Source organism: Dendrobates tinctorius, unplaced genomic scaffold, assembly GCF_039654945.1.
Source record: "Dendrobates tinctorius isolate UK_male_01 unplaced genomic scaffold, ASM3965494v1 ptg000154l, whole genome shotgun sequence".
Taxonomy (NCBI): domain Eukaryota; kingdom Metazoa; phylum Chordata; class Amphibia; order Anura; family Dendrobatidae; genus Dendrobates; species Dendrobates tinctorius.
The window spans coordinates 10,306,893-10,332,424 of record NW_027361821.1 but is presented as its reverse complement, the minus strand read 5'-3'; the positions used below and the strand labels follow the sequence as shown (position 1 = coordinate 10,332,424).

The 25,532-nt window shown below is 40.3% G+C and overlaps 1 protein-coding gene across 8 annotated transcripts in view; it reads left to right on the top strand.

The window, feature by feature from the left end:
* The window catches only part of TENM1 (teneurin transmembrane protein 1), a 1,357,925-nt gene that overhangs the window by 794,533 nt on the left and 537,860 nt on the right, over positions 1 to 25,532 (top strand). For all 8 annotated transcript variants that reach the window (XM_073547613.1, XM_073547619.1, XM_073547618.1 and 5 more), the window contains one exon: positions 9,540 to 9,778. In XM_073547613.1, the coding sequence (XP_073403714.1) occupies positions 9,540 to 9,778 (239 nt within the window). The remainder of the gene's footprint in view (positions 1 to 9,539; positions 9,779 to 25,532) is intronic.

Genomic DNA, 25,532 nt, shown 5'->3' with positions numbered 1-25,532 from the left:
TTATCTCAGTAAATTAGAATAATTAACAAAAAAACACCAGCAAAAGATTCCTAAGCATTTAGAAAGGTCCCTTATTCTGTTTCAGTAGGCTCCACAATGATGGGGAAGACTGCTGACTTGACAGATGTCCAGAAGGCAGTCATTGACACGCTCCACAAGGAGGGTAAGCCACAAAAGATCATTGGTAAAGAAGCTGGCTGCTCACTGAGTGTTGTATCCAAGCATATTAATGGAAAGTTGAGTGGAATAAAAAAAGTGTGGTAGAAAAAGGTGCACAAGCAACCGGGATAACCGCAGTCTTGAAAGGATTGTTAAGAAAAGGCCATAAATAAAATTTGGGGAGATTCACAATGAGTGGACTGCTGCTGGAGTCATTGCTTCAAGAGCCATCACACAAAGATGTATCAAGGACATAGGCTACAAGTGTCGCATTCCTTGTGTCAAGCCACTCATGACCAAAAGACAACGCCAGAAGCGTCTTACCTGGGCCAAGGAGAAAAAGAACTGGACTGCTGCTCAGTGGTCCGAGGCACAGCATCAGCATTGCCAGCAAGGTGCAGGAGCGGTGCTTGACTAACACTACACATGAAGGTCCTCCACAACCCTGACTGCCACCTATGTTAGAATTTTGTGGACTTTCTCAGGGACCCCACTTCTTTTCTGCTTTGCATATGCTTTTTACATATAACCAAGCAACTCCATGACTAAGACCCAGGAGGGTCTTGTATTATTATGAAATTAAAATTTTGCTGGCTTTTCTGTATTCCCTGATTTTTCTCTTTTGGAATAATCTATTACCAATTTTTGCAAGCCAACTACCAGAGTGTGCGGTGAATTATGACTTTCTTGAATCAGGGACTTGCATAGTCCATAGCACCAGCACCTTGCTTTTATAAACCTGAGTGCACACCAATTTACCTCATATAAAAGCAACCTGGGCTTCCATAACACCTCAGCAGTGCCGCAGGCTGATCGCCTCCATGCCACACCGAATTGATACAGTAATTGATGAAAAAAGAGCCTCGACCAAGTATTGAGTGCATTTACTGAACATACATTTCAGTAGGCCAACATTTCGGATTTTAAAATCCTTTTTCAAGCTGGTGTTATAAAGTATTCTAATTTACTGAGATAATGACTTTTGGGTTTTCATTGGCTGTAAGCCATAATCATCAACATTAACAGAAATAAACACTTGAATAGATCACTCTGTTTGTAATGACTCTATATAATATATGATTTTCATTTTTTGTATTGAAGAACTGAAACTTTTTGATGATATTCTAACATTGTGAGATGCACCTGTATATATGCACAGATAAAAATGTGAGGGAAATTACATTATATGTCAAAGGTTATGAATAAGTTAAAACAGAGAATAAATGTTGAAATTCATATAGGTAATTACAGAATATGAATAATAATTAACATTGATGGTAAAATGGAGTAAGACAAGTGTCTCCTACTTCAAACACCAAAATTAAAATAGTTAACCCATCAGACACTTATCTCAGTAATTTGCTCCCTCACTAAATTCCTACACTTACTACAACATCATCAGGTGTTTGTCAGCTTCTCCCCTGATGTTTTGTTACCGCACATACACAATCATTTACCTGTACCAAGTATGTAAATCATCATCTCCTCCCCATGCTCTCGAAACGCTAATTTATTTTTGGGTTTTTTTTAAATAGAAGATGCAAAACACTTGCCTTACTCCATTTTACCACCAGTGTTAAAGATTAATGATATTCTGTATTTACCTATGTGAATTTAAACATTCATGTTATGCTTGTTTTGACTTATTCATGACCTTTGACCTAAATTTTTTACCTGTGTATCTATCTGTATGTGTACCTCTTCCTGTGTACATATTGCCTGATGAAGGCACTTGTATGGTACTGAAACGTGTAGCCTCAAAATAGCTGTACCACTATGTACTACCCATATTTATTCCAGAAGAATCCAGGGGTTCCGTGTTTTTCTTCTACACCCTGCAAGAAAGATCTTTTGCCAGGCTCTTTATTATTCAGCCCAACGCTCCAATCCCAGAATTTCTTCTGGCACAATTTTACTCTCATGCACACTGTGGCATTTCCATCTTCACTGCACAGTCAGCCACAGTCTTTCTCTCCATCTTCAACTGAGATTCTGTCTCTCTCCCAGTGGGCAGTGGCCTCAATGGCCTGAAACATCCAAGCGACAACATGTCCTTGTGTCTCCTGTAAGAAGGTTCCTTGAGCAGTTAGCTTCAGCTGTCTTACAAGTACGGGTTTGTCCAGTTTTATACTCTGGTCTGACTCTATTGCCAGGGAGAGCTCTGGCTTGTTTTCTCTTTTAGTGGACTTCTACCAGTCTAACAGTGCTGGTAACTATGTCCCGTACTGTCCATTTTGTTGTCACAGCAGACCTTCCTCCTTAATTACCTTTTCATAAGTCAAAGTTACTCCTTTATTAGTCACAGCAATACTCCTCCAAGCTGTACAACAGTTTACAATGTGATAATTATTTATCTTAATTTTTTAATTATAAAGTTACCAACGTTTGATTCCTCACAGGAATGAATATGCCTTTTGTTCAACCTTTTATAAACATGATATATGGGGGTCATAAACTACCTCTGTTCACTGATACATGGTTGCATTATGTGATTATCATATTATTCTCAAGACAAAGATTTTCCTCTTTCATTTTAGATTGGATTTGCAATTACTGAGGATGTTGTTACCAAAGGATTATTTTTACCATTGCCCATTTGATCATATAATGGTGGTTCTAATTATCTAGGAGTCAGACTTTTTTTTTCTTCAGGAAGACAAGTATTATGCCAGCCATCAAGTAACATCATAACAGTATGCAGTTATGGCTGAGATTGTAAAACTGATAATGTAAAACATATTAAATTCCTTTCATCTATTTTTTTTTAAAATCCGGAATCTTAACTGATCAAAATAGAAAACCAATTATGAGATTTTCTGTATTATCTTCTGTATTGTGACATTCCGACGACTCCATTCCATGTCCATCCAGAAAGCATTTTCTTAATTATGGAGTTCCCCCATTTAGGACTTCTGTCTGTTATATCCTGCTCTACAGGACTATGTATTTATATGGCCATAAAGCAAGTATCCAACAAAGAAAAAAAACGCACTGCTATCACTCCAGAGCCATATGTCTGCTGTACACAATAACCTCGCTTCTAGCTAAATTGCAAGAACTCACGGGTGCCAACCCATTAAGAACAGTCCAGTGCATGTCATTCAAGAGAAAGAAAAAGGGTGGCACTCACCATTCTTAAAAAATCCAGTCTTTATTTGTGTAGTGTTAAAACATCTTCATACAAGCAGGCAAGATTTAGAACTAGTGGATGATAATCAGACAACAGCCGTTTCACGCACCTGGACTTCTACGGGTCCTGTGAGTTCAAGGGAAATGACTGGGTACATATGCCTCTTGCAAGGTCAAACATCTTCCCCCATTCTAAGGGCCCCATCACACATAAAAAACCTCAAAAAATATATAATGGATCAAATACTCTAAAAAAACACCAAGATAGCAGCAAAAAAATTTGATCCTAAAAATTAACTTTTATTCCAATATTTAAAACCTGGATGATACCAGTATAGGGAACAGGGTACAGGATATTTTTAACATACAAAATATGCAATGTATCAGGGCACTACACTCGCCCTAATAGGCCCTAGTGCGTCCCTTCCTTGCCGCGGAGGTTGGCACCCTAATATATGTGATGTGGCGCCCCCGCTCAACGTCGGTGACCCTAATAACACCCTAAAAAACCCTAATCCACGACGAGGATACACAAAAAAACACAAACACACAGAATTCCCGAAAAAATGACCCCTGGTGGAGAGACTATATACTGTCTCTAGGAGTGCACCTATTCTAAAACAGAGTGGTGGGTATATGTCCACCCTAATATCTCGTAGTAAAAAATGCTTATGGTTGCAGCTCAAATAGAAACTTATCTCATAGAAAAAATGCTAAATGCTGCATAGATGACAGACTGTAGCTTTCTATGAAAAAACGTTTACACATAACAGCAATGCGTAGATCAAATCCAAAAGAAGTTCATCAGGAAAAAATATTTGCTGATCTAACATATCCAAAGGACATAATAGTCCTCAAAATACATAATAGACACAATAGTCTCTTTTATAAGCGAGGATGGCAAAGAACACCATTAAATTAATTCATGGGGTAACCCAATGACCCAATATACAAATTGCCATCCATCAGTCTGTCAGCATAAATATTCAAAAAGATACTTATCAGCCATCAGATGATATCGAGCCCAGCCCGACGCGTTTCCCCCTCTTAGATGCTGAGGGTTCATCAGGGGCAAAAGAGCACAAGGGGTCTCATCACCCCAGCCGAATGATCAATGCAGTGTGCATTGATCATTCGGCTGGGGTGATGAGACCCCTTGTGCTCTTTTGCCCCTGATGAACCCTCAGCATCTAAGAGGGGGAAACGCGTCGGGCTGGGCTCGATATCATCTGATGGCTGATAAGTATCTTTTTGAATATTTATGCTGACAGACTGATGGATGGCAATTTGTATATTGGGTCATTGGGTTACCCCATGAATTAATTTAATGGTGTTCTTTGCCATCCTCGCTTATAAAAGAGACTATTGTGTCTATTATGTATTTTGAGGACTATTATGTCCTTTGGATATGTTAGATCAGCAAATATTTTTTCCTGATGAACTTCTTTTGGATTTGATCTACGCATTGCTGTTATGTGTAAACGTTTTTTCATAGAAAGCTACAGTCTGTCATCTATGCAGCATTTAGCATTTTTTCTATGAGATAAGTTTCTATTTGAGCTGCAACCATAAGCATTTTTTACTACGAGATATTAGGGTGGACATATACCCACCACTCTGTTTTAGAATAGGTGCACTCCTAGAGACAGTATATAGTCTCTCCACCAGGGGTCATTTTTTCGGGAATTCTGTGTGTTTGTGTTTTTTTGTGTATCCTCGTCGTGGATTAGGGTTTTTTAGGGTGTTATTAGGGTCACCGACGTTGAGCGGGGGCGCCACATCGCATATATTAGGGTGCCAACCTCCGCGGCAAGGAAGCGACGCACTAGGGCCTATTAGGGCGAGTGTAGTGCCCTGATACATTGCATATTTTGTATGTTAAAAATATCCTGTACCCTGTTCCCTATACTGGTATCATCCAGGTTTTAAATATTGGAATAAAAGTTAATTTTTAGGATCAAATTTTTTTGCTGCTACCCCATCACACATAGCAATCTCGCTAGCAAGATTGCTGCTGAGTCACAACTTTTGTGACACAACAGCGATCTCACCAGCGAGATCGCTGTGTGTGAGAGCAATCAGCGACTGGCCCCCCTGCCGGTATCGCTGATCGCTGCAAGAAACCTCTGGACATTTTTTTCGTCGCTGATCTCCCGCTGGCCAGCACGCATCGCTGTGTGTGACAGGCGGGAGACCAGCGATCAGCTGTAAAATAATAAAAAAATGTAAAATATTGTTATTCTCACCTTCCGGCGTCCCGCGCAGTCTTCCTGCCTCTCTCCACGCTCCAGTCCCTGTAATCCTTTGCGATCCCGCGAGAACGGACGTCATCGCGGTAATTCTCGCAAAGGATTACTGGGACCGGAGCGTGGAGAGAGGCGGGAATGCTGCGCGGGACGTCGGAAGGTGAGAATAACAATATTTTTTATTTTAATTCTATTTTTGACATGAATATGGCATCTGCGCTAACGAACACAGCGATGCCGCGTGCGCGGCGTCACTGTGCTGATCGCTGGTGAAGCTGTATGTTTGACAGCTCACCAGCGATCACATAGCGACTTACCAGCGATCCTGACACGTTGATATCATTGTCAGGATCGCTGGTAAGTCGCTATGTGTGACAAGCGCTTAACTCACTTGCAATCTAAATAATTGCTAACATCCATTCATACAAAAATAGTCATAATTAAATGTCACAGCAATTATAAAAAAAGAATAAAATCAGAACATGATTTACAACTATCTGAAAATCATACAAAACTAACCAAAGTAAAGAACAAAAATAAATTCACAAAAACACAGACATATCCAATTTATCATTGAAACCTATCGGCCCCAACGCTTGAGAACGCATAATCCACCTGGCTTCTCTTCTCAAAAGTAATTTATGCTCAGTAAATTAGTATACTTATAACCTCAGCTTAAAAAAAAATTTTAAATCTGAAATGTTGGCCTACTGAAAAGTATATTCAATAAATGCACTGAATACTTGGGTAGGAGAGAGAGGTGTGGAGCTAAAGACGCTATCAAGTTGAATCCAACAATTGCTGAGTCCTGGATAGAAAATGGGTGGGTGCTCATTCCGCTGGTGAAAACATCAAAGTAGAAAAAGGAGGGAATGGATTCAGCACACCAACCCATAAATTTAAAATCCCCAAAAATCTTAATTCCGGCATATCAAGCCGTGTTAAAAACATTAGTGACACCTTATTTGTTTCTGGCGCATGGTCAGCGCCCTTACTCCTTGACCTTCCCCAGCACCTGCTCACTGAAGCACTTTGCTCTGCCCTCAACAGGGCAGAGAAGTATGCCTGCACAGGAGCGTGATGCTGGGGAGCAATGAAGCAAGTAGGAGGGCAGCATCGCAAGAATATGGGAGGCGCCGGACTCAGACTCGCAGCACCCATCGGACCAGACCACCCCCAGGTGAGTATAATAAAAGATACTTTCCTTATCTTTCAGGTAAGGGGCTTAGCTACAGCATTATAGAATGCTGTAGATAAGCCCTGAAAGGCAGTGGCCGCATCTTATAGCAGCTAAAACAGGTGACAGGTTGCCTTTAATATGCTTGGATACAGTACTCTGTGAACAGCCAGCTTCTTTAGCAATGACCTTTTGTGGCTTTCCCTCCTTGTGGAGTGTGTCAATGACTAACTTCTGGAAATCTGTCAAAGTCCATGATTGTGGAGCCTGCTGAAACAGACTGAGGGACCTTTCTAAATGCTTAGGAAGCCTTTGCAGGTGCTTTTTGTTAATTATTCTAACTTGCTGAGATAATGACTTTTGGATTTTCAATGGCTGTAAGCCTTAATCATCAACATTAACTGAAATAAACACTTGAAATAGATCACTAGTTTTAATGCTCTTTAATGTTTTCTGCAAAGAGACGTGAGCTTATGGTGGCAGATTAGCAGTCCCGTTTTGGAACCTTGTGATTATTTCATTAATAAAAAAAAGGTATGATGTGTTGTCAGACATTAGTGATGTCTTTAAATATCCCTATTTTACTCCTATCTAATATATAAAGCTGAGAGTATGTATGTGTGTGTTTATGTATCAGCCAAGCCCACTAGACAAAGCTCCACCCACTCCACATAGCAGCACTCACTCCACATGCAAAGCCCCGTATTATAAATATCTAATATATATATATATTTATATATATATATATATATGTAGCTAATCTAATAAAAAAAAATATATATACATATATTAAATATCTAATATATATATTTCATAGGCACATCTTCTTGACCACAACAGGTTGCACTGCAACTAAGCATCTTTCATTTCACCAGAGCTGTTTAAAAGATGAAAGCTGACCTGTGATTGGTTGCTATGAGCAACAGTTTCCCTTGTAGACAGTTATAGTAACTGAGGCCTATTATTCTTATCATTTCTATGGTGTTATCATCCTTCTGTAATGCTAGAAATAACACAATTTATTACCATGCCGACACAGACCACCCTCTGACACAGACTGCAGGGGGGGAGCCCAGAATCACGAAATTCTCTTTGTCTGGCATGAAGAATCCTCATTAACTTAAAAATTCAAACACAGATTAAAAAAAGAGACACAGTCCGGATTTCTCCAATCCAGGTATCATTTTATTCAGTGTAACAGCGCCAACCTGACAATGTTGGCTCTGACAGGATGATGTGGGATATTAGGGGTAGTAGTACAGTGACTCTGACAGGATGATGTGGAATATTAGGGATAGTAGTTCAGTGGCTCTGATGGGATGATGTGACATATTAGGGGTAGTAGTCTGGTGGCTCTGACGGGATGATGTGGGATATTTGGGGTAGTAGTCCTGTGGCTCCGGCTGACAGGATGATGTGGGATATTAAGGGTAGTAGTCCTGTGGCTCTGGCTGGTGGGATGATGTGGGATATTAGGGGCATTAGTCCGGTGGCTCTGACTGACGGGATGATGTGGGATATTAGGGGCAGTAGTCCGGTGGCTCTGGCTGATGGGATGATGTGGAATTTTAGGGGTAATAGTCGGGTGGCTCTGGCTGACTGGATAATGTGAGATATTAGGGGTAGTAGTCCGGTGGCTCTGACGGGATGATGTGGGATATTAGTGGTACCATGCACTGAGGCCTAATAATCACTTCCTATCAACAATAAATTCAAACAAAAAAGAGAGGGGAAGTGTATACTATATAGATGAAAAAGACATTTTATTTTGTTAAAACCAACATTTTATTTGGTAAACAATAAAAATACACTCATTGTATAAGTCGCAAAACAGAGATACATGGATGCAAAAATTAGCTACCAGCTATAGGTCCCTCAGACCAAAACTTTGGGAAAAGAGTGCAATAGTTAGGTGCACTAAATATGCATCCTCATTTAACATAGCGTTACAGTGAATTCACATGTATATTCTTGGATAACTGTGCACAACACAAATTAAATAAATCATAAGAATTAATCCCAAACGTAATAAATGTCTATCTAAATTGCTATGTAAATGGCTGTCTGAGGATAGGCTGCTACAGTAAAAAAAATAGTCTCTATTAGTTGTAAAAAAGTCTCTATTAGTTGTAAAAAAAATGCACAAGGGCATAAATAAAGTGCAGAGCTTTAAAAATGGCTGTCAGAAATATACAAACTATAAGGTGCAAAGTGCAAAGTGCAGAGTGCTTAAAAATGTATGTCTCTTACAGGGGTAATTATATCTCCATATGAGAGATTGATGTAGAGAAATGTATATATGTGTTTAACATGTGGCAGACATAGGTTGAAAGCCCTGAATTTTAATAAATAAGTCCCATGGGTATCTTAATGCTATTGCTTATGGTATGATGTGGGATATTAGGGGTAGTAGTCCAGTGGCTCTTGCTGACGGGATGATGTGGGATATTAGAGTGAGTGTGGCTATGCAGAGTGGTCAGGGCTATACACTCACCTTTATATATATATATATATATATATATATATATATAATCATTATAATTTGCTATAACTAACTAAAGTTAATTACTATACCCAGGCAATGCCAGGCTCTTCAGCTAGTTTTTCATTAAAACTTTGTGTTTTTTCTTAATGCCGAACTCATTGCCTTTCTGAGGTCATACAGTACTTAACAACTAAGTACCTAGTGTATGTTGCAAATGGAGTTCATGAAAGATGTTGAAAGTAAAGAAATCATGATGAAGTACACTTGGCTATTGTTATTGTGGCTACTCACTGCATACTGATGATGTTTATATCATTTTGAGCCTTTTTTTATATTCTTGCAGGCATTTCCTCTTCAAGCATGGATCTGGTACATCTCCAATCTTCAGTGCTGCCAGCCAGAACTACCCTCTAACTTCAAATACAGTCTATTCACCACCTCCAAGACCTCTGCCCAGGAGCACCTTCTCCCGGCCTGCCTTCACATTTAACAAATCATACCGGTGTTGTAACTGGAAATGTACGGCCTTGAGTGCTACAGCGATTACAGTAGCACTAGCACTGCTGCTTGCGTATGTTATCGGTAAGAGTTCTGTTCTCTGTCCTAAATTTTTACCTTTTATATGTGCAATACAATGAAATGTGTATAAAAGAAGTCAGACTTTAATGCTAAACTTTTTCAGGGCAACTTTTTGCACTTGTAAAGTTACTATTTAAAAAATTTTTCATGGACTGTTATTTAGGCTACTGAATTTAAGTCAATCATTAGTCTGTTTCCAAGGGCTAACTGGTTCTACAATACGGCATTATATTGTGTGTTACATTCCCTTTGTTGTCAATTATAATAACTTGTAAAACAGGAGGATGTGAATAGATGGTAAAGATACAAATGAGACACAGAATAGGTCATTTATTTTACAGCTGGTCAGTAATGAAAAACAAGTACATTTCCAGGGGCACATCTTCGAAACCTGAAAACATCCATGGAACATGGTTCCGCTGGCAAATGTGTATTGTCATTCACAAACAATAACGTTTGTGCAGCCAAGTAATATATCCCATCTGGCTTTAGTTAGATTTATCTGATGACTCAGTGACAATCAGTGGTTTATAACCTACAATACATCTGAACAGGAAATTTGCATTTATCTACAGATAGCAACATTTATTTCCAAAGCTTGAAACAAAATGACTTTTTACCAATTGAAGGTCATATTCATGCAAAGGGAATGAATTGTTAGAAAGCAACAGAAGATTTGATTTAAACAATGCTAAAGTTATTTTATAAAGTGTAGTGATGTTTTTTTTTATTTCATATTTTTGATTTTAATTTAACCTTGAAATCTTGCTGTTTTTTATCCTAGTCACTTAGCCTTTCAAAAGTTTGACATTTCCTATTCTGTAGAGATCATAATCATTACTATCGAAAGGAATGCAGAAACAGATAACATGTTTAATAAAATGCAGGAGGCAGATAACAAATAGGTGATGGTCACAAGTAGAAATAAACTAATCAATTGAAATTTGAATTTTCAGAAAAATTAGATGCTCATCAAATAAATTTGCCACGACTCCTAATATTAATTTAACCACTTACCGACATATGACATACCTGATACATCATATGCCTACTCCCTGATTTGGAGGTGGGCACGTCTAGCCCACATTTTTTCCTGCACATGATGGCTGATTTAATCAGCCATGATGTGCATTTACCAGGCATGGAGGGGAGAGGAGCTCTGCCAGCAGCTGTTAACCTGTTAAATCCTACTGTCAAACTCTGATGGGTGCATTGTTCCACGTGCCCATTGGTCAGTTTCCTGACATTAGGCTCTGGTTATATTGACATTAGTTCTTTTGATTTCATTGGATTCATGATGAATGTCCATCATGGATCCAGTGAAATCAAAAGGCCTGATGTCAATATAAGCCGAGCCTAATGTCAGGAAACTGACCAATGGGCACGTGGAACAATGCACCCCCTTCCACTGCATGTTAATTGTCACTGCTTAATTAGAAAAGTATTCTCGCAGATCCCAATGGATCCAATTGATTTAGTATGGATCTGTTAGCTTCTATATCTTATGACAGATATAGCAAATCAAACATCTATTTACATTGCACAATTATTGCAAATGAGTATTACTAAACAGGATACTAATGATGAGATCGTTAATTGGTAAAATGCTTCTTGTTTGGGTGTAATGATCTGTTTGTTTCTAAACAGGACTTGTGCTGCCGAGAACAATGACAACATTCATGCACTGCATGATGATTTATTACTTATCGCTCAGTGCATATCTGTAGCCAGGTCAGCCTGTGTAAACAGGCTATTAAATGACCACTGACCACCCAGCATTGTGGCAGTAAGATTTCATTTAGCACTGTGCAGTGCAGTCTGTGGTCATAATTCAGCTGAGAGGAGCTCATAACAAGACTGATAAGAGATATAAACTGTCACCCGGTTAACTATCTAAAAGCACCATATTTGCATTTTCTTACACATCACTCCAGCAATCTGTGTAGAAGCTCCCTCCCTGGCAGATGCATACAAATATCTTTTTGCAATTCTCCAGCACAATCCAGTTCAATGGGTGTTACAGGTCTGTGCACCGGACGTCCTCTCTCCTTGCAATGACCAGTCTTCCTACTTTGAAGGATGTAAATAATGTTTCCTAATGCATCCACTCAGCACTGAAAATCTCAAGTCTGTGCAGTTGAAGCACAGACCTGCACAAGCGTGCTTCGCTCCGTACTCCTGAAGAAGCCAATGAAAAGTGAAACCGTCACCGGCACGTCGGCATTACAGGTCTTGCTCTGCCCTCAGGATGACAGTGTGAAGCGAACCAGAGCAGTCTGTGCTTCAACTGCACTGATTAGAGATTTGTTGTGGTGGCTGAATGACATAGGAGACATCATTCAGGTCCATCAAGACAGGAGGGCCACTAGCTGCGAGGAGAAAAGAGTCACCGAACACAGACCTGTGACACCAATTAGACCAGCCTGTACCAATTAGCATATGACAGGGGAAGGAAAAATAAAAGCTATTTTCATGGATCTGCAGGAAAGTGGGGGTTTATACACAGATTCTTGGAGTGATATTTAAGAGAGTTTAAAGGTGGGGCTGTTAGTATTTATGAGGGAAACCTGATGACAAGTTCCATTTAAGTAATTCTGCAGCCAACAGCAGACTGTACAATACAAATATTATAGAAGGCAAAATTTTTAGTGAATCACAAATGCAAAAATTATTTTGTAGACCGAATTACATGTGTTTAAGTGATAAAAATGTTGGCTAACCCCTTTACTAATTAGTCTTTTTCCAGTAGGTGGAGTTTTCTAATCTCATCATTCAGTCAGAGTTTGTTTAATAATTAACTATTCAGACTCTGCATATTAAGGTATCAGTGAAATATCAGTTTTCTTCCAAGGCTATCATTATAACGAGCAATGTGCGATATTCATCAAGTGTTATAATTTACACGGGCCGAACAAAGCAGTGTCATGGAGGCTACACTATCACAGACCAATTTGTCATGTGGAGCCAATTTAACCTTTAGCAAAGGAAATGAAGACTAATTAGATGTCTTTAGGTCTTTTGATTAAAATCATATCCACTTGGTATTATTCATACTGATCCATTTACATCTCAATTTGTACAGGAGTTACCAGGACCCAGCAGGATTGTTAAAATGGACGGTAAACAGGCTGCCCACCGTGATAAGAGGCCTGGGAGTATTAAAGCTCTGTTAATAAGGGCATCCATTTTATTTCTCTCTGCACCAAATATTATAAGAATTATTGAGTGGGAGCAGTCAGAAAATAAATGTGTCAGAGGTAGCTTTGTTCGACATTTTAATTAGTGCTTAATATAGCATATCATTAAATCTCTTGAAGCTGAAACATTATTATTATATTTCTAGCAGTCAGACGTACACCCTCAATCAACATCCAGCGTACAATTGGTCCCTGTATAATAGAGTGTAATAATGACAGACTCGGAAAGTGGCAGAAAGAATGGCCTGTGCTTGTTATGAAAATCATTGCCATGGCTTTTCTACCTTTCCGTGCCTCTTCTTAATTTGCTGCTCATTTTCACTTTCAATTATGTGTTCTATCACAACATCTAATGATCACGAGAATATGGCCTAGCTGTGTATTTGTGTCAGTACTCCATCCAGCCAGTCAGTGTTAAGGATGAGAGGATCAGGCACACTTCAAATTCCCCTGTTTATATGGATTTTATCATGAAATTTGAATCGCAGAGCAGCTATTTTTCACAAAATTAAAGAGGTTGTCCAATACCCTAATTTAGATACTGGTTTTGCCATAAATTCTTAAGGATAATATCCCTAAATAACTTCATATACATTTTTTGCCAAATTTTATGTTGTTTTACTTCCTCTTCAGAATACTCTTCTCAATTCTCACTACTTTTCACACCATACTTTGTGCTAGGCTGCAAGCCAGCAGTGAGCACAGACCTGTAACTCCAGCTAAACCCCTACCACTCCTTGTGTCACACATAACATCAGCAATATGTCCTGTATAGATAACTGCAGGAAATGGAGTAACACACAAAGCACCAGAACAACACCAACCCTGACAATAAAGATAATAAAGATTATCCCCTACTCCCCTCACTGACATGGATCATGGAATGGATGGATTGAAGGATGGATGAGGTGAACTGGATGAGGAGAGATCCGAATGTATTCACAATATAAAGGGAAAACAGCATGGTGTCTATACATTACACAAAGTATCCAATAGTGTGTGTACATATATATATCCTGCTGTAAAACATAGAGATTGAGGTGGAAGCTGGTTTTTCAGGAAGAGCTGGCAGCATTCACAGAAACCGAGTGTGCTCTTCTAAATGCAGCCCTGCCCACCCATGCAGAAAACCCTGACAAACTGTGCCACAAGACCCACCCATTTGTCAGTTTCCAGAATCCAGAACTGATGGAGAATCTGACATGACATCATAGGAAGCAGGAGATTCTCTGCCAGACATCATGCAACCAGAAGAGCAGCTCAGGTTACAGCAGAATTTCTCAAAGCAAAGTGATTAGTGAAGTGCTTATCTATGGCAGTTAGTTTACATGAAAAGCACTTGTAAAATAGTGGCCACCCCCTTTAATGCCCCTTATTTTGCTCTGCTGTCTCTCTAGATCACAAAGCATATTAAACACAAAATGTAAAACATTAAAAAAAAATCCTTATACTCACCTCACCGCTCACTTCTTTGGTCCCTCCACTTCTCATAGTCACCCATCCAGATGACCCTGCATCTTCTTTTCACCACCGTGAGCACTGAAAACCCTAGTCTTCTCATGCTAGGCCTGGATATCTGGCTCTGATAAGTCCCGAGAGGGAATAATGCACAAAAGATCACAACATTTTGACATCACGCCATTCTGCATGACCTTGTGCGCGTATGCGCAGAACCATCTCAACCTCAATAGAGTTGGAAGTTGTGGCCTAGCCTGAGAGGCTAGAGTATTTCAGCGCACATGGCGGAAATCAGAAAATGTGATCAGGACCGGACGGATAATGGTTAAGAGTGGAGGGGCCAGAGAGGTGAACAGTAAGGTACCCTTCACTGCACAGAAAATTGGCAATCGTCAGCTGCCATCTCACTGAATCCAGGAAAAACTGAATTACAAAAAAATCTGCATTTTGGAGAATATAGATTTTTTTTAATATTTGACTAAGATTCAATCCACAATATATTTGCTCATCTTTAGTCATTATGTATATACATGCATAAATCTGCATCTAGTGCTTTAAATATGTAGTGATCAGGGGCTTACTTATCAATGTCTTTAAGTTGCTCATAGACTATAGTCTCTATCATATTGCAAAAGATACAAAATGTGAACACAAGACAGAGAATGTGAATTTAATACTGATTTAGGCACAACCTTAAAATGCAGTACTGGTCAAAAGATTGAACATATCTGTTCTTGTAAAGGTTTTCCTTGTTTTTGAGCTCATTGTAAATTCAGATTGAATGCAACAAAATCACAAAAAAACACACATTTGGAAATAAGAAGTGCAGAAACGCATTTAGACTGATTAGTCAAAATTTGAGATTTGGTTTTGTACTTACTGCCCAATCTTTGTGAGAAGTAGCAAAGTTGAACAGATGGTTTGTACATGTGTGCTTCCCACTGTGAAGCATGGAGGGAGAGATGAGATGGTGTGTGTGTGTGGGGGGAGGATTGCTGGTGACATTTTGAGGATTGATGCATTCCAAATTCAAGACACATTTACCAATCACAGCCACTTTAGCGTTGTGCAACAGTCCATTCAAGTTTGCACTTGGTGGGCTCAACAGCTGTGTTGCAACAGGACAATGACCCAATACACACCTTCAGACTATGTGACCAAGAAGCAGAGAGATGGAGTACTGTGACATATGACATGGACACAACAATCACCCAACTGCAACTCATTTGAGATGCTTTAGGATAAGTTTAATGTGTATTCTGGTCATTTGTGTGCCATTTAAGGTTTCTTTGCGCCTTGCTTGCATATATGTTTATTCATGGTTTTGCTGCCTTTAGTCTGGATTTACATTGTGCACACTCCAATAAGAACAATGAAAACCATTGCATGAACAGGTGTCTCCAAATTTTGACCAGTTCTATATGCAGCCTATTCCCGCTGCAGAAGTATCAGGCTTTTAAACCACATGTTTAATATAACCGATACAATGGGTAATAGAAAAATTCCATATTCCCCTAAGGGGATGGGCAACTCCAAACATAATCAAAATTTACACATTTAAAGAGCATCCAGCCCTACATGAACCATAGCACAAAAAATAATTTTAAAAATATTCCTCTTATTCATCATCACATAAAAACACAATAGTCATAGTAATAATAGATGCAGTGGTTGGTGTTGGTAAACAAGCAAAAATTCCCCAGAACCACTCAAAGCATAGACATAATAATATGCACCATTTAAATACAGAAAAGTCTCCAAGGGAGAAAAGATTAAGCAAGCCACAAAACCTAAGTATACTGTTGTTCAGAATCAGAACCTCACCCTGCAAATATGTTCAGGTAATGTATCAATTAAGATCCAATATAAGTCACAGATAAAGGTCTAATACAGGGTAAGAGAACAGTAGAAAAGTGATAGACGTGGCTAGCATAAAGTAAACATCCCAGAGGCAAATAGGTGAAACGTGCGTCGGGGCATATTCCTGGAACCAGGATACTCACCCATATGGGTAAGCACGGAATGGCACTTTAATCTGCACTGCCACTTTTTATATTAAGGAATACTGCTCTGATATATAGATTTGCCTCTGGGATATTTACTTTATGCTAGTCACATCTATCACTTTTCTACTGTTCTCTTACCCTGTATTAGACCTTTATCTGTGACTTATATTGGATCTTAATTGATACATTACCTGAACATATTTGCAGGGTGAGGTTCTGATTCTGAACAACAGTATACTCAGGTTTTGTGGCTTGCTTTATCCTTTCTCCCTGTAGGCTTTTCTGTATTTAAATGGTGCATATTATTATGTCTATGCTTTGAGTGTTTCCGGGGAATTTTTGTTTGTTTACCAACACCAACCACTGCATCTATTATTACTATGACTATTGTGTTTTATGTGAAGATGAATAAAAGGAATATTTTTTAAAATTATTTTTTTGTGTTATGGTTCATGTAGGGCTGGATGCTCTTTAAATGTGCACAATTTTTTTAAACCACATGTATCCAGTCTGTCAATCTTCCATGGCAAACGCACCCTCCATGTTCCATGTGGTTTGCGATCAAGGTCTAAAAATGAAATGGACATTTTGCACTGTATGGATAAAGTGATCAAATTTCCTTCAACTACAACTTTAAGTGCCGTGATTAATCCATGAATTATATATTGTGACTAATCTCTCTACCACTGAAGCATCTCAATTCAGTCAAGAGTGCCAACCATGTCTACTAGCACATGAAACCACCTGCGGGATATAGCCCTACTGATGCTTAGATCTAGAATAACCTGCTTGTCTTCCTCCAACCTGAAGCCATGGATGATATTAATATTTTACACTTTCATATATATTTACATTCACTTTGCCATAGTCTCATCCAGCTCCCTGCTTTCTGTAGTGCTGAGCATAGAATTCTGGTATGTAACAATCTGCCAAGCCTCCTAATCCAGTTTTCAATGTGCCTTGAAGACATCTTCTCTTGCAAAAATGCTGGATGGCTGTTTCATAAAGCATCATGACCTCCAGCTGTTTTCTTCTTTATCCTTTCCTATCGCTCTCACCAAGACTTCTCCTATGTTTCTCTACGTAATAAATTATAAATCAGTAATACCACATATTCAACCTTTGTAACTTCAGATAGCTGTGCTTGCAAAATTGCTGACTGTGTGGCAAATGCCTACAGTTTTATACAGAATTCACTTTTGACTTCATATATGGCCTATCCACTTGATATATTCACTGAATCTCCTTTACAATAAAAGTTGTGGCAGTGTCCCTTTCTACATTTCATTTTCTTCTTTTTTTGTTTGTACTGTTGGTAATCTTTTTAAGCATTTCATTGTGTATATTATGTATTGTTTATTTCTCTCTTCTGTTGCTATAACTGCAAGGAATATGTCCAATCTCTACCGAACTAGGGTGAATAGGTGACTTGAATGGTGGGGGAGTCAAACTGGTAATGAGTCATACTCCGGCAAGCCATTTTTATAACGCTAGGGTCACATGACCGTATATTCTCTTATACGAGAGAATCAGTTTGAATATTGTAATCTTACTCAGATGAGATTCAGATCAGAGTGTGCACATAGTACAGGGTCAGACTGGGACCAAAACGTAGCCCTGGCACACAAACCTCACCAGCCCACATACTAGAACACACATCACGCCAGATCAATGAATTTTGCTTCTACACAGTAATGTCCCTCACTACTCTCTTACAGGAGTTATTTGAAGAACCACATGTGAATGGTGTGGCAGTCCGAATGATCAACCACTGCTGCATTTACATAACCCTTTTCAAAGATACATTTCTTGTTATTGTGGCGGTCCCAAGCAAATGGGAAGTCATCCCATATCCAGAAAATAGGGGATAACTTCTAAACCTGGGAGATTTCCAAGATTTTTTTTTTTTTTCTCATAGGAATACAGAAAATAATGAACCAATACTGACTCTCTCGAAGTTCAATGCCACCTCTGCGACAACAGGACGGGAAAAGTGGTACTGTGTAGGATATACTGTATATACAGAATAATACAGAGGCTGAGGATTACACCCAGTATACAGGACAGGAGAAGTGGTACTGTGCAGGGTATACAGTGGGTACGGAAAGTATTCAGACCCCTTTAAATTTTTCACTCTTTGTTTCATTTGGCAAATTCAAAAAAGTTCATTTTTTCTCATTAATGTACACTATGTGCCCCATTTTTACTGAAAAAAAACAGAAATGTAGAAATTTTTGCAAATTTATTAAAAAAGAAAAGCAAAAATATCACAGTATTCAGACCCTTTGCTCAGACACTCATATTTAAGTTACATGCTGTCCATTTCCTTGTGATCCTCCTTAAGATGGTTCTACTCCTTCATTGGAGTCCAGCTGTGTTTAATCAAACTGATAGGACTTGATTGGTAAAGGCACACACACCTGTCTATATAAGACCTCACAGATCACAGTGCATGTCAGACTAAATAAGAATCATGAGGTAAAAGGAACTGGCCAAGGAGCTCAGAGACAGAATTGTGGCAAGACACAGGTCTGACCAAGATTACAAAAGAATTTCTGCAGTACTCAAGGTTCCTAAGAGCACAGTGGCTGCCATAATCCTTAAATAAAAAGAAGTTTGGGACCACAGAAGTCCTCCAAGACCTGGATGTCCAGACAAACTGAGCAATCATGGGAGAAGAGCCTTGGTGAGAGAGGTAAAGAAGAACCCCAAGATCACTGTGGCTGAGCTCCACAGATGCAGTAGGGAGATGGGAGAAACTTCCACAAAGTCAACTATCACTGCAGCCCTGCGGCTGCTTCGCATACATTGTAGAGGACGCACTGCAGTTGCTGCACATACATTTTAGAGGATGTACTGCAGCTACTGTATACATAAAATAGGTTCCAAATTGGGGCTTGCCCAGAGCCCTGATGTTGGCAGCGGATTATTCAGGATACTTTCCAAGCGTGTGACAACAGAGCTTCTTTATTCAGTAGCAAAACAGAAACAATATATGATAAGCTTAACCCCTTTCTGCCATTGGATGCACTATCCTGCCAATATGCTCTGGGACTTAATGCCCATGGATGGGATAGTACGTCATAGCGATCAGTGGCGCTCACAGGGGGAGCGCCGTTGATCGCGGCCGGGTGTCAGCTGACACCCGGCACTATGTGTCAGGGGCGGTCACGGACCGCCCCCGGCATGTTATCCCCTGGCACACTGTGGTCAAACACGATCGCAGTGTACCGGGGTTTAGAGAAGCATCGGCAGGGAGGGGGCTCCCTCCGTGCTTCCCTGCGTGCATCGTGCTGCGCTGTTCTGAGGGCCTCCTTCCCTGCAGGTTCCCAGATCAAATATGGCCATGGGGGCCTTTGGGGGCCTGCAGGGAGGCGGCTTCCTCAGTGCCTGCAGAGCGCAGGCATGAGGAAGCCTTGTGCAGCGCCTGTCCGATCGCTGATCTGGCACAGCATGCTGCGTTCGGCACACACGGGCGCACCTTCAAAAGTGCGCAGCGCACGGCAAAATCCTGCTAGTGCACGGCCAGCGCATGATCTGCGCACCCTATGCTAAAGATAGGGTGCGCAGATTGCAAGCGTCCATGTGCGCTAGTAGGCACCGATGACCGGATGGAGCGAGCAGGGAGCCGGCAGGGGGCGGGGCTTAGCGGCGCCATGCGCTGCAGGAAATAAACGCTAGTGTGAAACTAGCCTTACACTGTGATTTGGAATAAATTTTCCTGTCCAAAAGGTCAAACGAGGTACTAAGAAAACAGGTGTAAATCAGATGAGGTAGTATCATGGGACCCCCTAGGATGGCACACTAAGTATAAACCGTTTAAAACCCACAATAACAATACATACATATAAATACATATACATATACATATAAATACATATAAATATAACAGAAGTTCTTAAACACTTAATCTGGGGATACCAGGGTATCCATTACTATGGTACTGTTAACCTGAGATGAGTCTCTACTCAGGCATATAATTTGCATCAGCTGCAGACAGTCCCAAAATCTTTGGCACCAAAACAACCACAAGAACACAAGGTCTTGTCGGCCAATGCCGAACCCACATGCCAGGGACTTACAGTTCTGAAGCCTCAGGATACGGTCCGGTATAGCACTTCAAAGGGACTTCTCAGGATACCACTCAATACGAATAGTACAGGATACTGTCTCTCCTCCAGCAGTCACTTATAAATTCACCTGACAGCAATCTGCCTGAATCTGCACAGGATAAATGTTTTCTGTTGTTTTTCAGCTCAGCACAGCAGGGACTCCACAGAGCTCCACAGTCACACTACTCTCAAGAATGCTATGTACTTGTTCCACAGCAGAACTACAGGTTCACAAGAGGAAGGGGTTAACACCCTCACAAACACGCTAGAAGCAAGCAGTCTTTACAGAGTCTGGACTCATTGCTACTCATCAGCTGCCTCACACACAGCGTCTCACATGGAAGTCTCTATCCTTCCAGAAGCATCAGTTCTCAGCGTTATAAACAGCAGACACCAGGCCCCACCCCCTCAGCACACACAGTTTCCCTGGCTTTTACCCTCAGCTCAGATGAGCAGAAAGAGTAGGGTCCTAATGCTCTCCTGATGTTATTACAGTTCACCCTCTTACACACAGACACAGGAAAACAGGAAATACAGTCACATGCTATCCCTGTGTGAACCTCTGGGAGTTTTTTCTTTTGTTCTAACTTTATAAACAGCATACAAATTTAGCAACTGAACACTCATAGACAGGAATGGAGTTGTTGCACTAAACATATTCCAACACTCCCACTCAACAACTACTTATCCTGTTAGTCCCATTGCAGTTCTGAAGTCCACAAATTTGGCTCTTGATAATGGCTTTGTCATACCATCAGCTATCATCTTGTCAGACTCGCAATAAACAAACTCAAGTACACCATGTTCCACTAAGTTACTTAAGTGACTTTGCTTTACATCAATGTGCTTAGTCCTTGCACTAATCTTCTCACTGCTGGAAAGTTTAATGCATCCTTGCTTGTCCTCTTAGATAACTGTTGATTGAGCTAATGGCTTGCCGAAATCTTCTAAAAGTTGATTCAACCAAATTACTTCTTGACTTGCCCAAGCAGCAGACATATATTCTGCTTCTGTAGAAGATAATGCGACTGGCACTTGTTTTAGGCTGGACCAAAAAAAATAATTTTCTCCTAACTTGAACAAGTAACCACTTGATGATTTCCAATCACTTGAACCTCCAGCCCAATCTGCATCCACATAGCCTCTGAGAGTGAGATCACCTGATACAGATATCTTAAGATTTAGCCTTTGAGTTTTATTGAAGAATTCTCTTAATTGCATTCCAGTCTCTTTGGCGTAGCTTGCTTACATGTTGGCAGAGAATTTCGACTGTGGCTGTGATATCCGGAGGAGTTGTGTTAACTATGTACAGAAGTGCCCCCACTGATTGTCTGTAACTCTCATTGTTGGGCAGCAGATCTTCTCCTTCCAACTTTAAATAGGATGGATCGATTGGTGTTGACGCACCTTTGGCTTCTGACATTTCAAACTTGTTTAGGATTGTGGAAATTTTAGAACTTTGGTTGAGAAGAAAACGCCCATCATCCCTTCTCTGGATCTGGATTCCAAAATAATATGTCAAATTTCCAAGGTCCTTAAGGGCCTGTCACACTAAGAGATATCGCTAGCAATATCGCTATAACTAGTGACGTTATAGCGATATTGCAAGCTATATCTCTGTGTCTGATACTTACCAGTGACCGGCTCCCCCGCTGGTTATCGCTGATCGCGCGAGAACGTTCATGACTGTTTCTCGTCGTCAGCTTCCTGCGGCGCTTCCTGCTGTGAGGACGAGCGACGCGTGGACGCGGGCGGGAGGACGCAGGATCGCCTGGTGTGACAGGTAAGTAGCGACCCCCGTCCCCAGCGATGTCGCTAGTGAGATCTGCCTGTGTGGCAGCTCACTAGCGACCACTTAGCGATGTACCAGCGATCCTGACCGCGTCATATCGCTGGTCGGGATCGCTGGTACATCGCTAAGTGTGACAGTACCTTTAGTCTCAAAGTGCTGGTTGAGAATTTCACCTAGCTTTGCAATCTCCTTTTTTATCTTGATGAGACATGATTACATCGTCTACATATAGGACAACATACATCCACTCCTTCGCTACATTTTCCGTTTGCAAACAAGAATCAGCTTGAGATCTTTTAAATCCTTTATCCATCAAAACTTTGTTGATTTTCGAGTTCCAAGCTCTTGCTGACTGCTTAAGTCCATAGAGAGATTTTTGTATTTTACAAAGAAGGTGCTCTTGACCCTTTTTAATATATCCCTCGGGTTGGCTCATGTACAATTCTTCTTTAATGTCACCATGTAAGAAGGCTGTTATGATGTCAAAATGTCTCATTGTCATCTGTTGAACTGCAGCTATGGACATTAAAGTTCTGAATGTGGCTTGCTTTGCAACTGGAGAAAATGTAGCATCATAACTTTTACCATACTTTTGCGAGTACCCTTTTACGACCAATCTTGCCTTAAACCAGTGAACTTTACCTTCTTAGTCGTATTTGTTTTTGAAGTCCCACTTACATACGATAGCTCTTTTTCCTTGTGGTAGCTCAGTAAGCTCCCATGTCTACAATTGGTGAAGGGACTCCATCTTTTCATTAGCGGCATTTATCCACTTCTGCTTCTTGTGAAAAGGCAGTTTTTGCAACTCTTGCCATGACTGTGGCTCTGGTTCAGGAAGTGTTCTGACCATATAAGAAAGACATCTAGCTGGGATACCTTTGTTTGGCCTTTCTGATCTCTTGACTGGAGGTTGACTTGATTCTTCTGTGTCTTCCTTGGTGACTTCAGAGCTTATCCACACTTCAGAGTTTTCCTTTTCGGTGTCTGAGTTTGGTAATTAAGATTCTTGTTCTTGCTTCTTAGGTTGAATAACTGGTGTAACTTCATGGAATTCGAGTGATACTTTTTCACCAATCACTACATCTCTGTTGATTGTTACTGTGTTGATCTCTGGGTGCAGGATTCTGTATCCCTTTTGAGTTTCACTGTAGCCCACCAGGACTCCTTGCTTTGCATGTGATTCCCACTTAGAATGTTTTTCTTTGGGAACAGACATAAACGTTTTGCTTCCAAATATACCAAGGTGCTTCAGGTTAGGCTTCTCGCAGTTCCATAGCTCATATGAAGTTTTATTTGTGGCTTTACCTGGCAGTCTGTTTTGAAGATAGCAAGCTGTCATGATGGCTTCTCCCCAATATGTTGTAGGTAGATTCGCATCAAACAACATACTTCCATTTTCACAGAGAGTACGGTTCTTTCTCTCTGCAATGCCATTTTGTTCTGGGTTGCATGGAATAGTAGTCTGGTACATGATTCCATCCTTTTTTAAAATGGATTGCACCTTACCACTTGTATATTTGGTTCCATTATCTGCATGCAGGGCTTTTGGCATTTTTCCAAATTTGTTAACACTACAGCAAGATATTCTTCAAGTTTCTGTGGAACTTCATCCTTACTGTGAAGCAGGTAGGTGACTGTATATCTGGAGTTTTCATCAATAAATGTGAGAAAATTATCTCTTCTTGCTAGGAGTTTGAACACTCATTGGACCACATACATCTGTTAAGGTCTCCCTATCTGACCCCCTTAGACTTTTATCCTTGGGGTCATCTAAAGGCAATTGTCTATGCTGTGAAGATCCGAGATGTGCAGCCTCTGAAACAACGGATTCTGGACGCCTGTGCTAGCATTTCTCCTGCGGTGTTGCTTTCAGTGTGTCAAGAGTGGGAGAAGAGGGATGCATTGACAATCCAACACAATGGGCAGCACTTTGAACACATTTTATAAGTGGTCATAAACTTGTAAATAACTCATGAAAGAATAAACTTATGTTAAACCAAGCACACCATTTTTTTTCTTGTGAAATTCTCAATAAGTTTTATGTGTCACATGATCCTCTTCCCATTGAAAAAATAAAGTTGGATCCAAAATGGTTGACTTCAAAATTGCCACCATGGTCACCAACCATATTGAAAAGTTTCCCCCCACCCATATACTAATGTGCCACAAACAGGAAGTTGATATCACCAACCATACCCATTTTATTTAGGTGTATCCATATAAATGACCCACCCTGTATTGTCAGCTCATCATCTGGCCGTGCATCTAGTGCAGTCATGAGTGTGTCATAACTCTCTGGAACACCACATAATAGAACTGCAGCAACATGAAAATCTTTGTTTCTTCTACAATACCTCTGAGACGCTCCACAATCTCTAGGGTGTTTTCTATATAATCCTGCATATTCTGTCTATCACTTAGCTTAGACTGATACAGCTTTCTCATGAGATAAAGCTTATTGCTGAGATTTGATCTATCATCTACTTTCTGTAACTCATCCCACATCTCCTTTGCAGTTGTACACTTGCATATACTCTGTACTGAGGGAGATCGTGCTTTGTGGTTTCTGATCCTTCTCTAGCCAATCAACTGGTAATGGATGAGGCACTTGTTCCTGAGTTATGATTAGTGAGGCTTGGCACTGAGAACTTGACAGGATTGCTGCTAGTGGACATCTTCTCTGTTGCTCTGTGCTGCTTTTGCTTTGGGCTTCTGTCACTGTGTTACTCTGGGGTTCTGTGTCACTCTGGGCCCATAACCTGTTGGCAGCAAATTATTCAGGATACTCTCCAAGCATGTGACAATAGAGCTTCTTTATTCAGGAACAAACAGGAACAATATATGATAACCTTAATAGATCAGGAATAAATCATTTGTGTGTTTCTATCTGTGCAGCATCTACAGCAGGCTGCTTCTCTCATACACAGACACAGGAAAAGATGAAATACAGTCACATGCTCTCCTTTTGTGAGCCTCTGGGAGTTTTTTTACTCTAACTTTATAAACAACATACAAATTTAGCAACTGAACACTTATAGACAGGAATGGAGTTGTTGCACCAAACATGTTCCAACACCTGAGATGGAGAGGGAGATGAAAGTCTGCAGTGTTAGTGACGAGTGCACAGAGGAGCAGAATCCATTTTCTCACCAGTGAGCAGGGAATGAAGAGTGCGAACTCTCCCCATAAGAA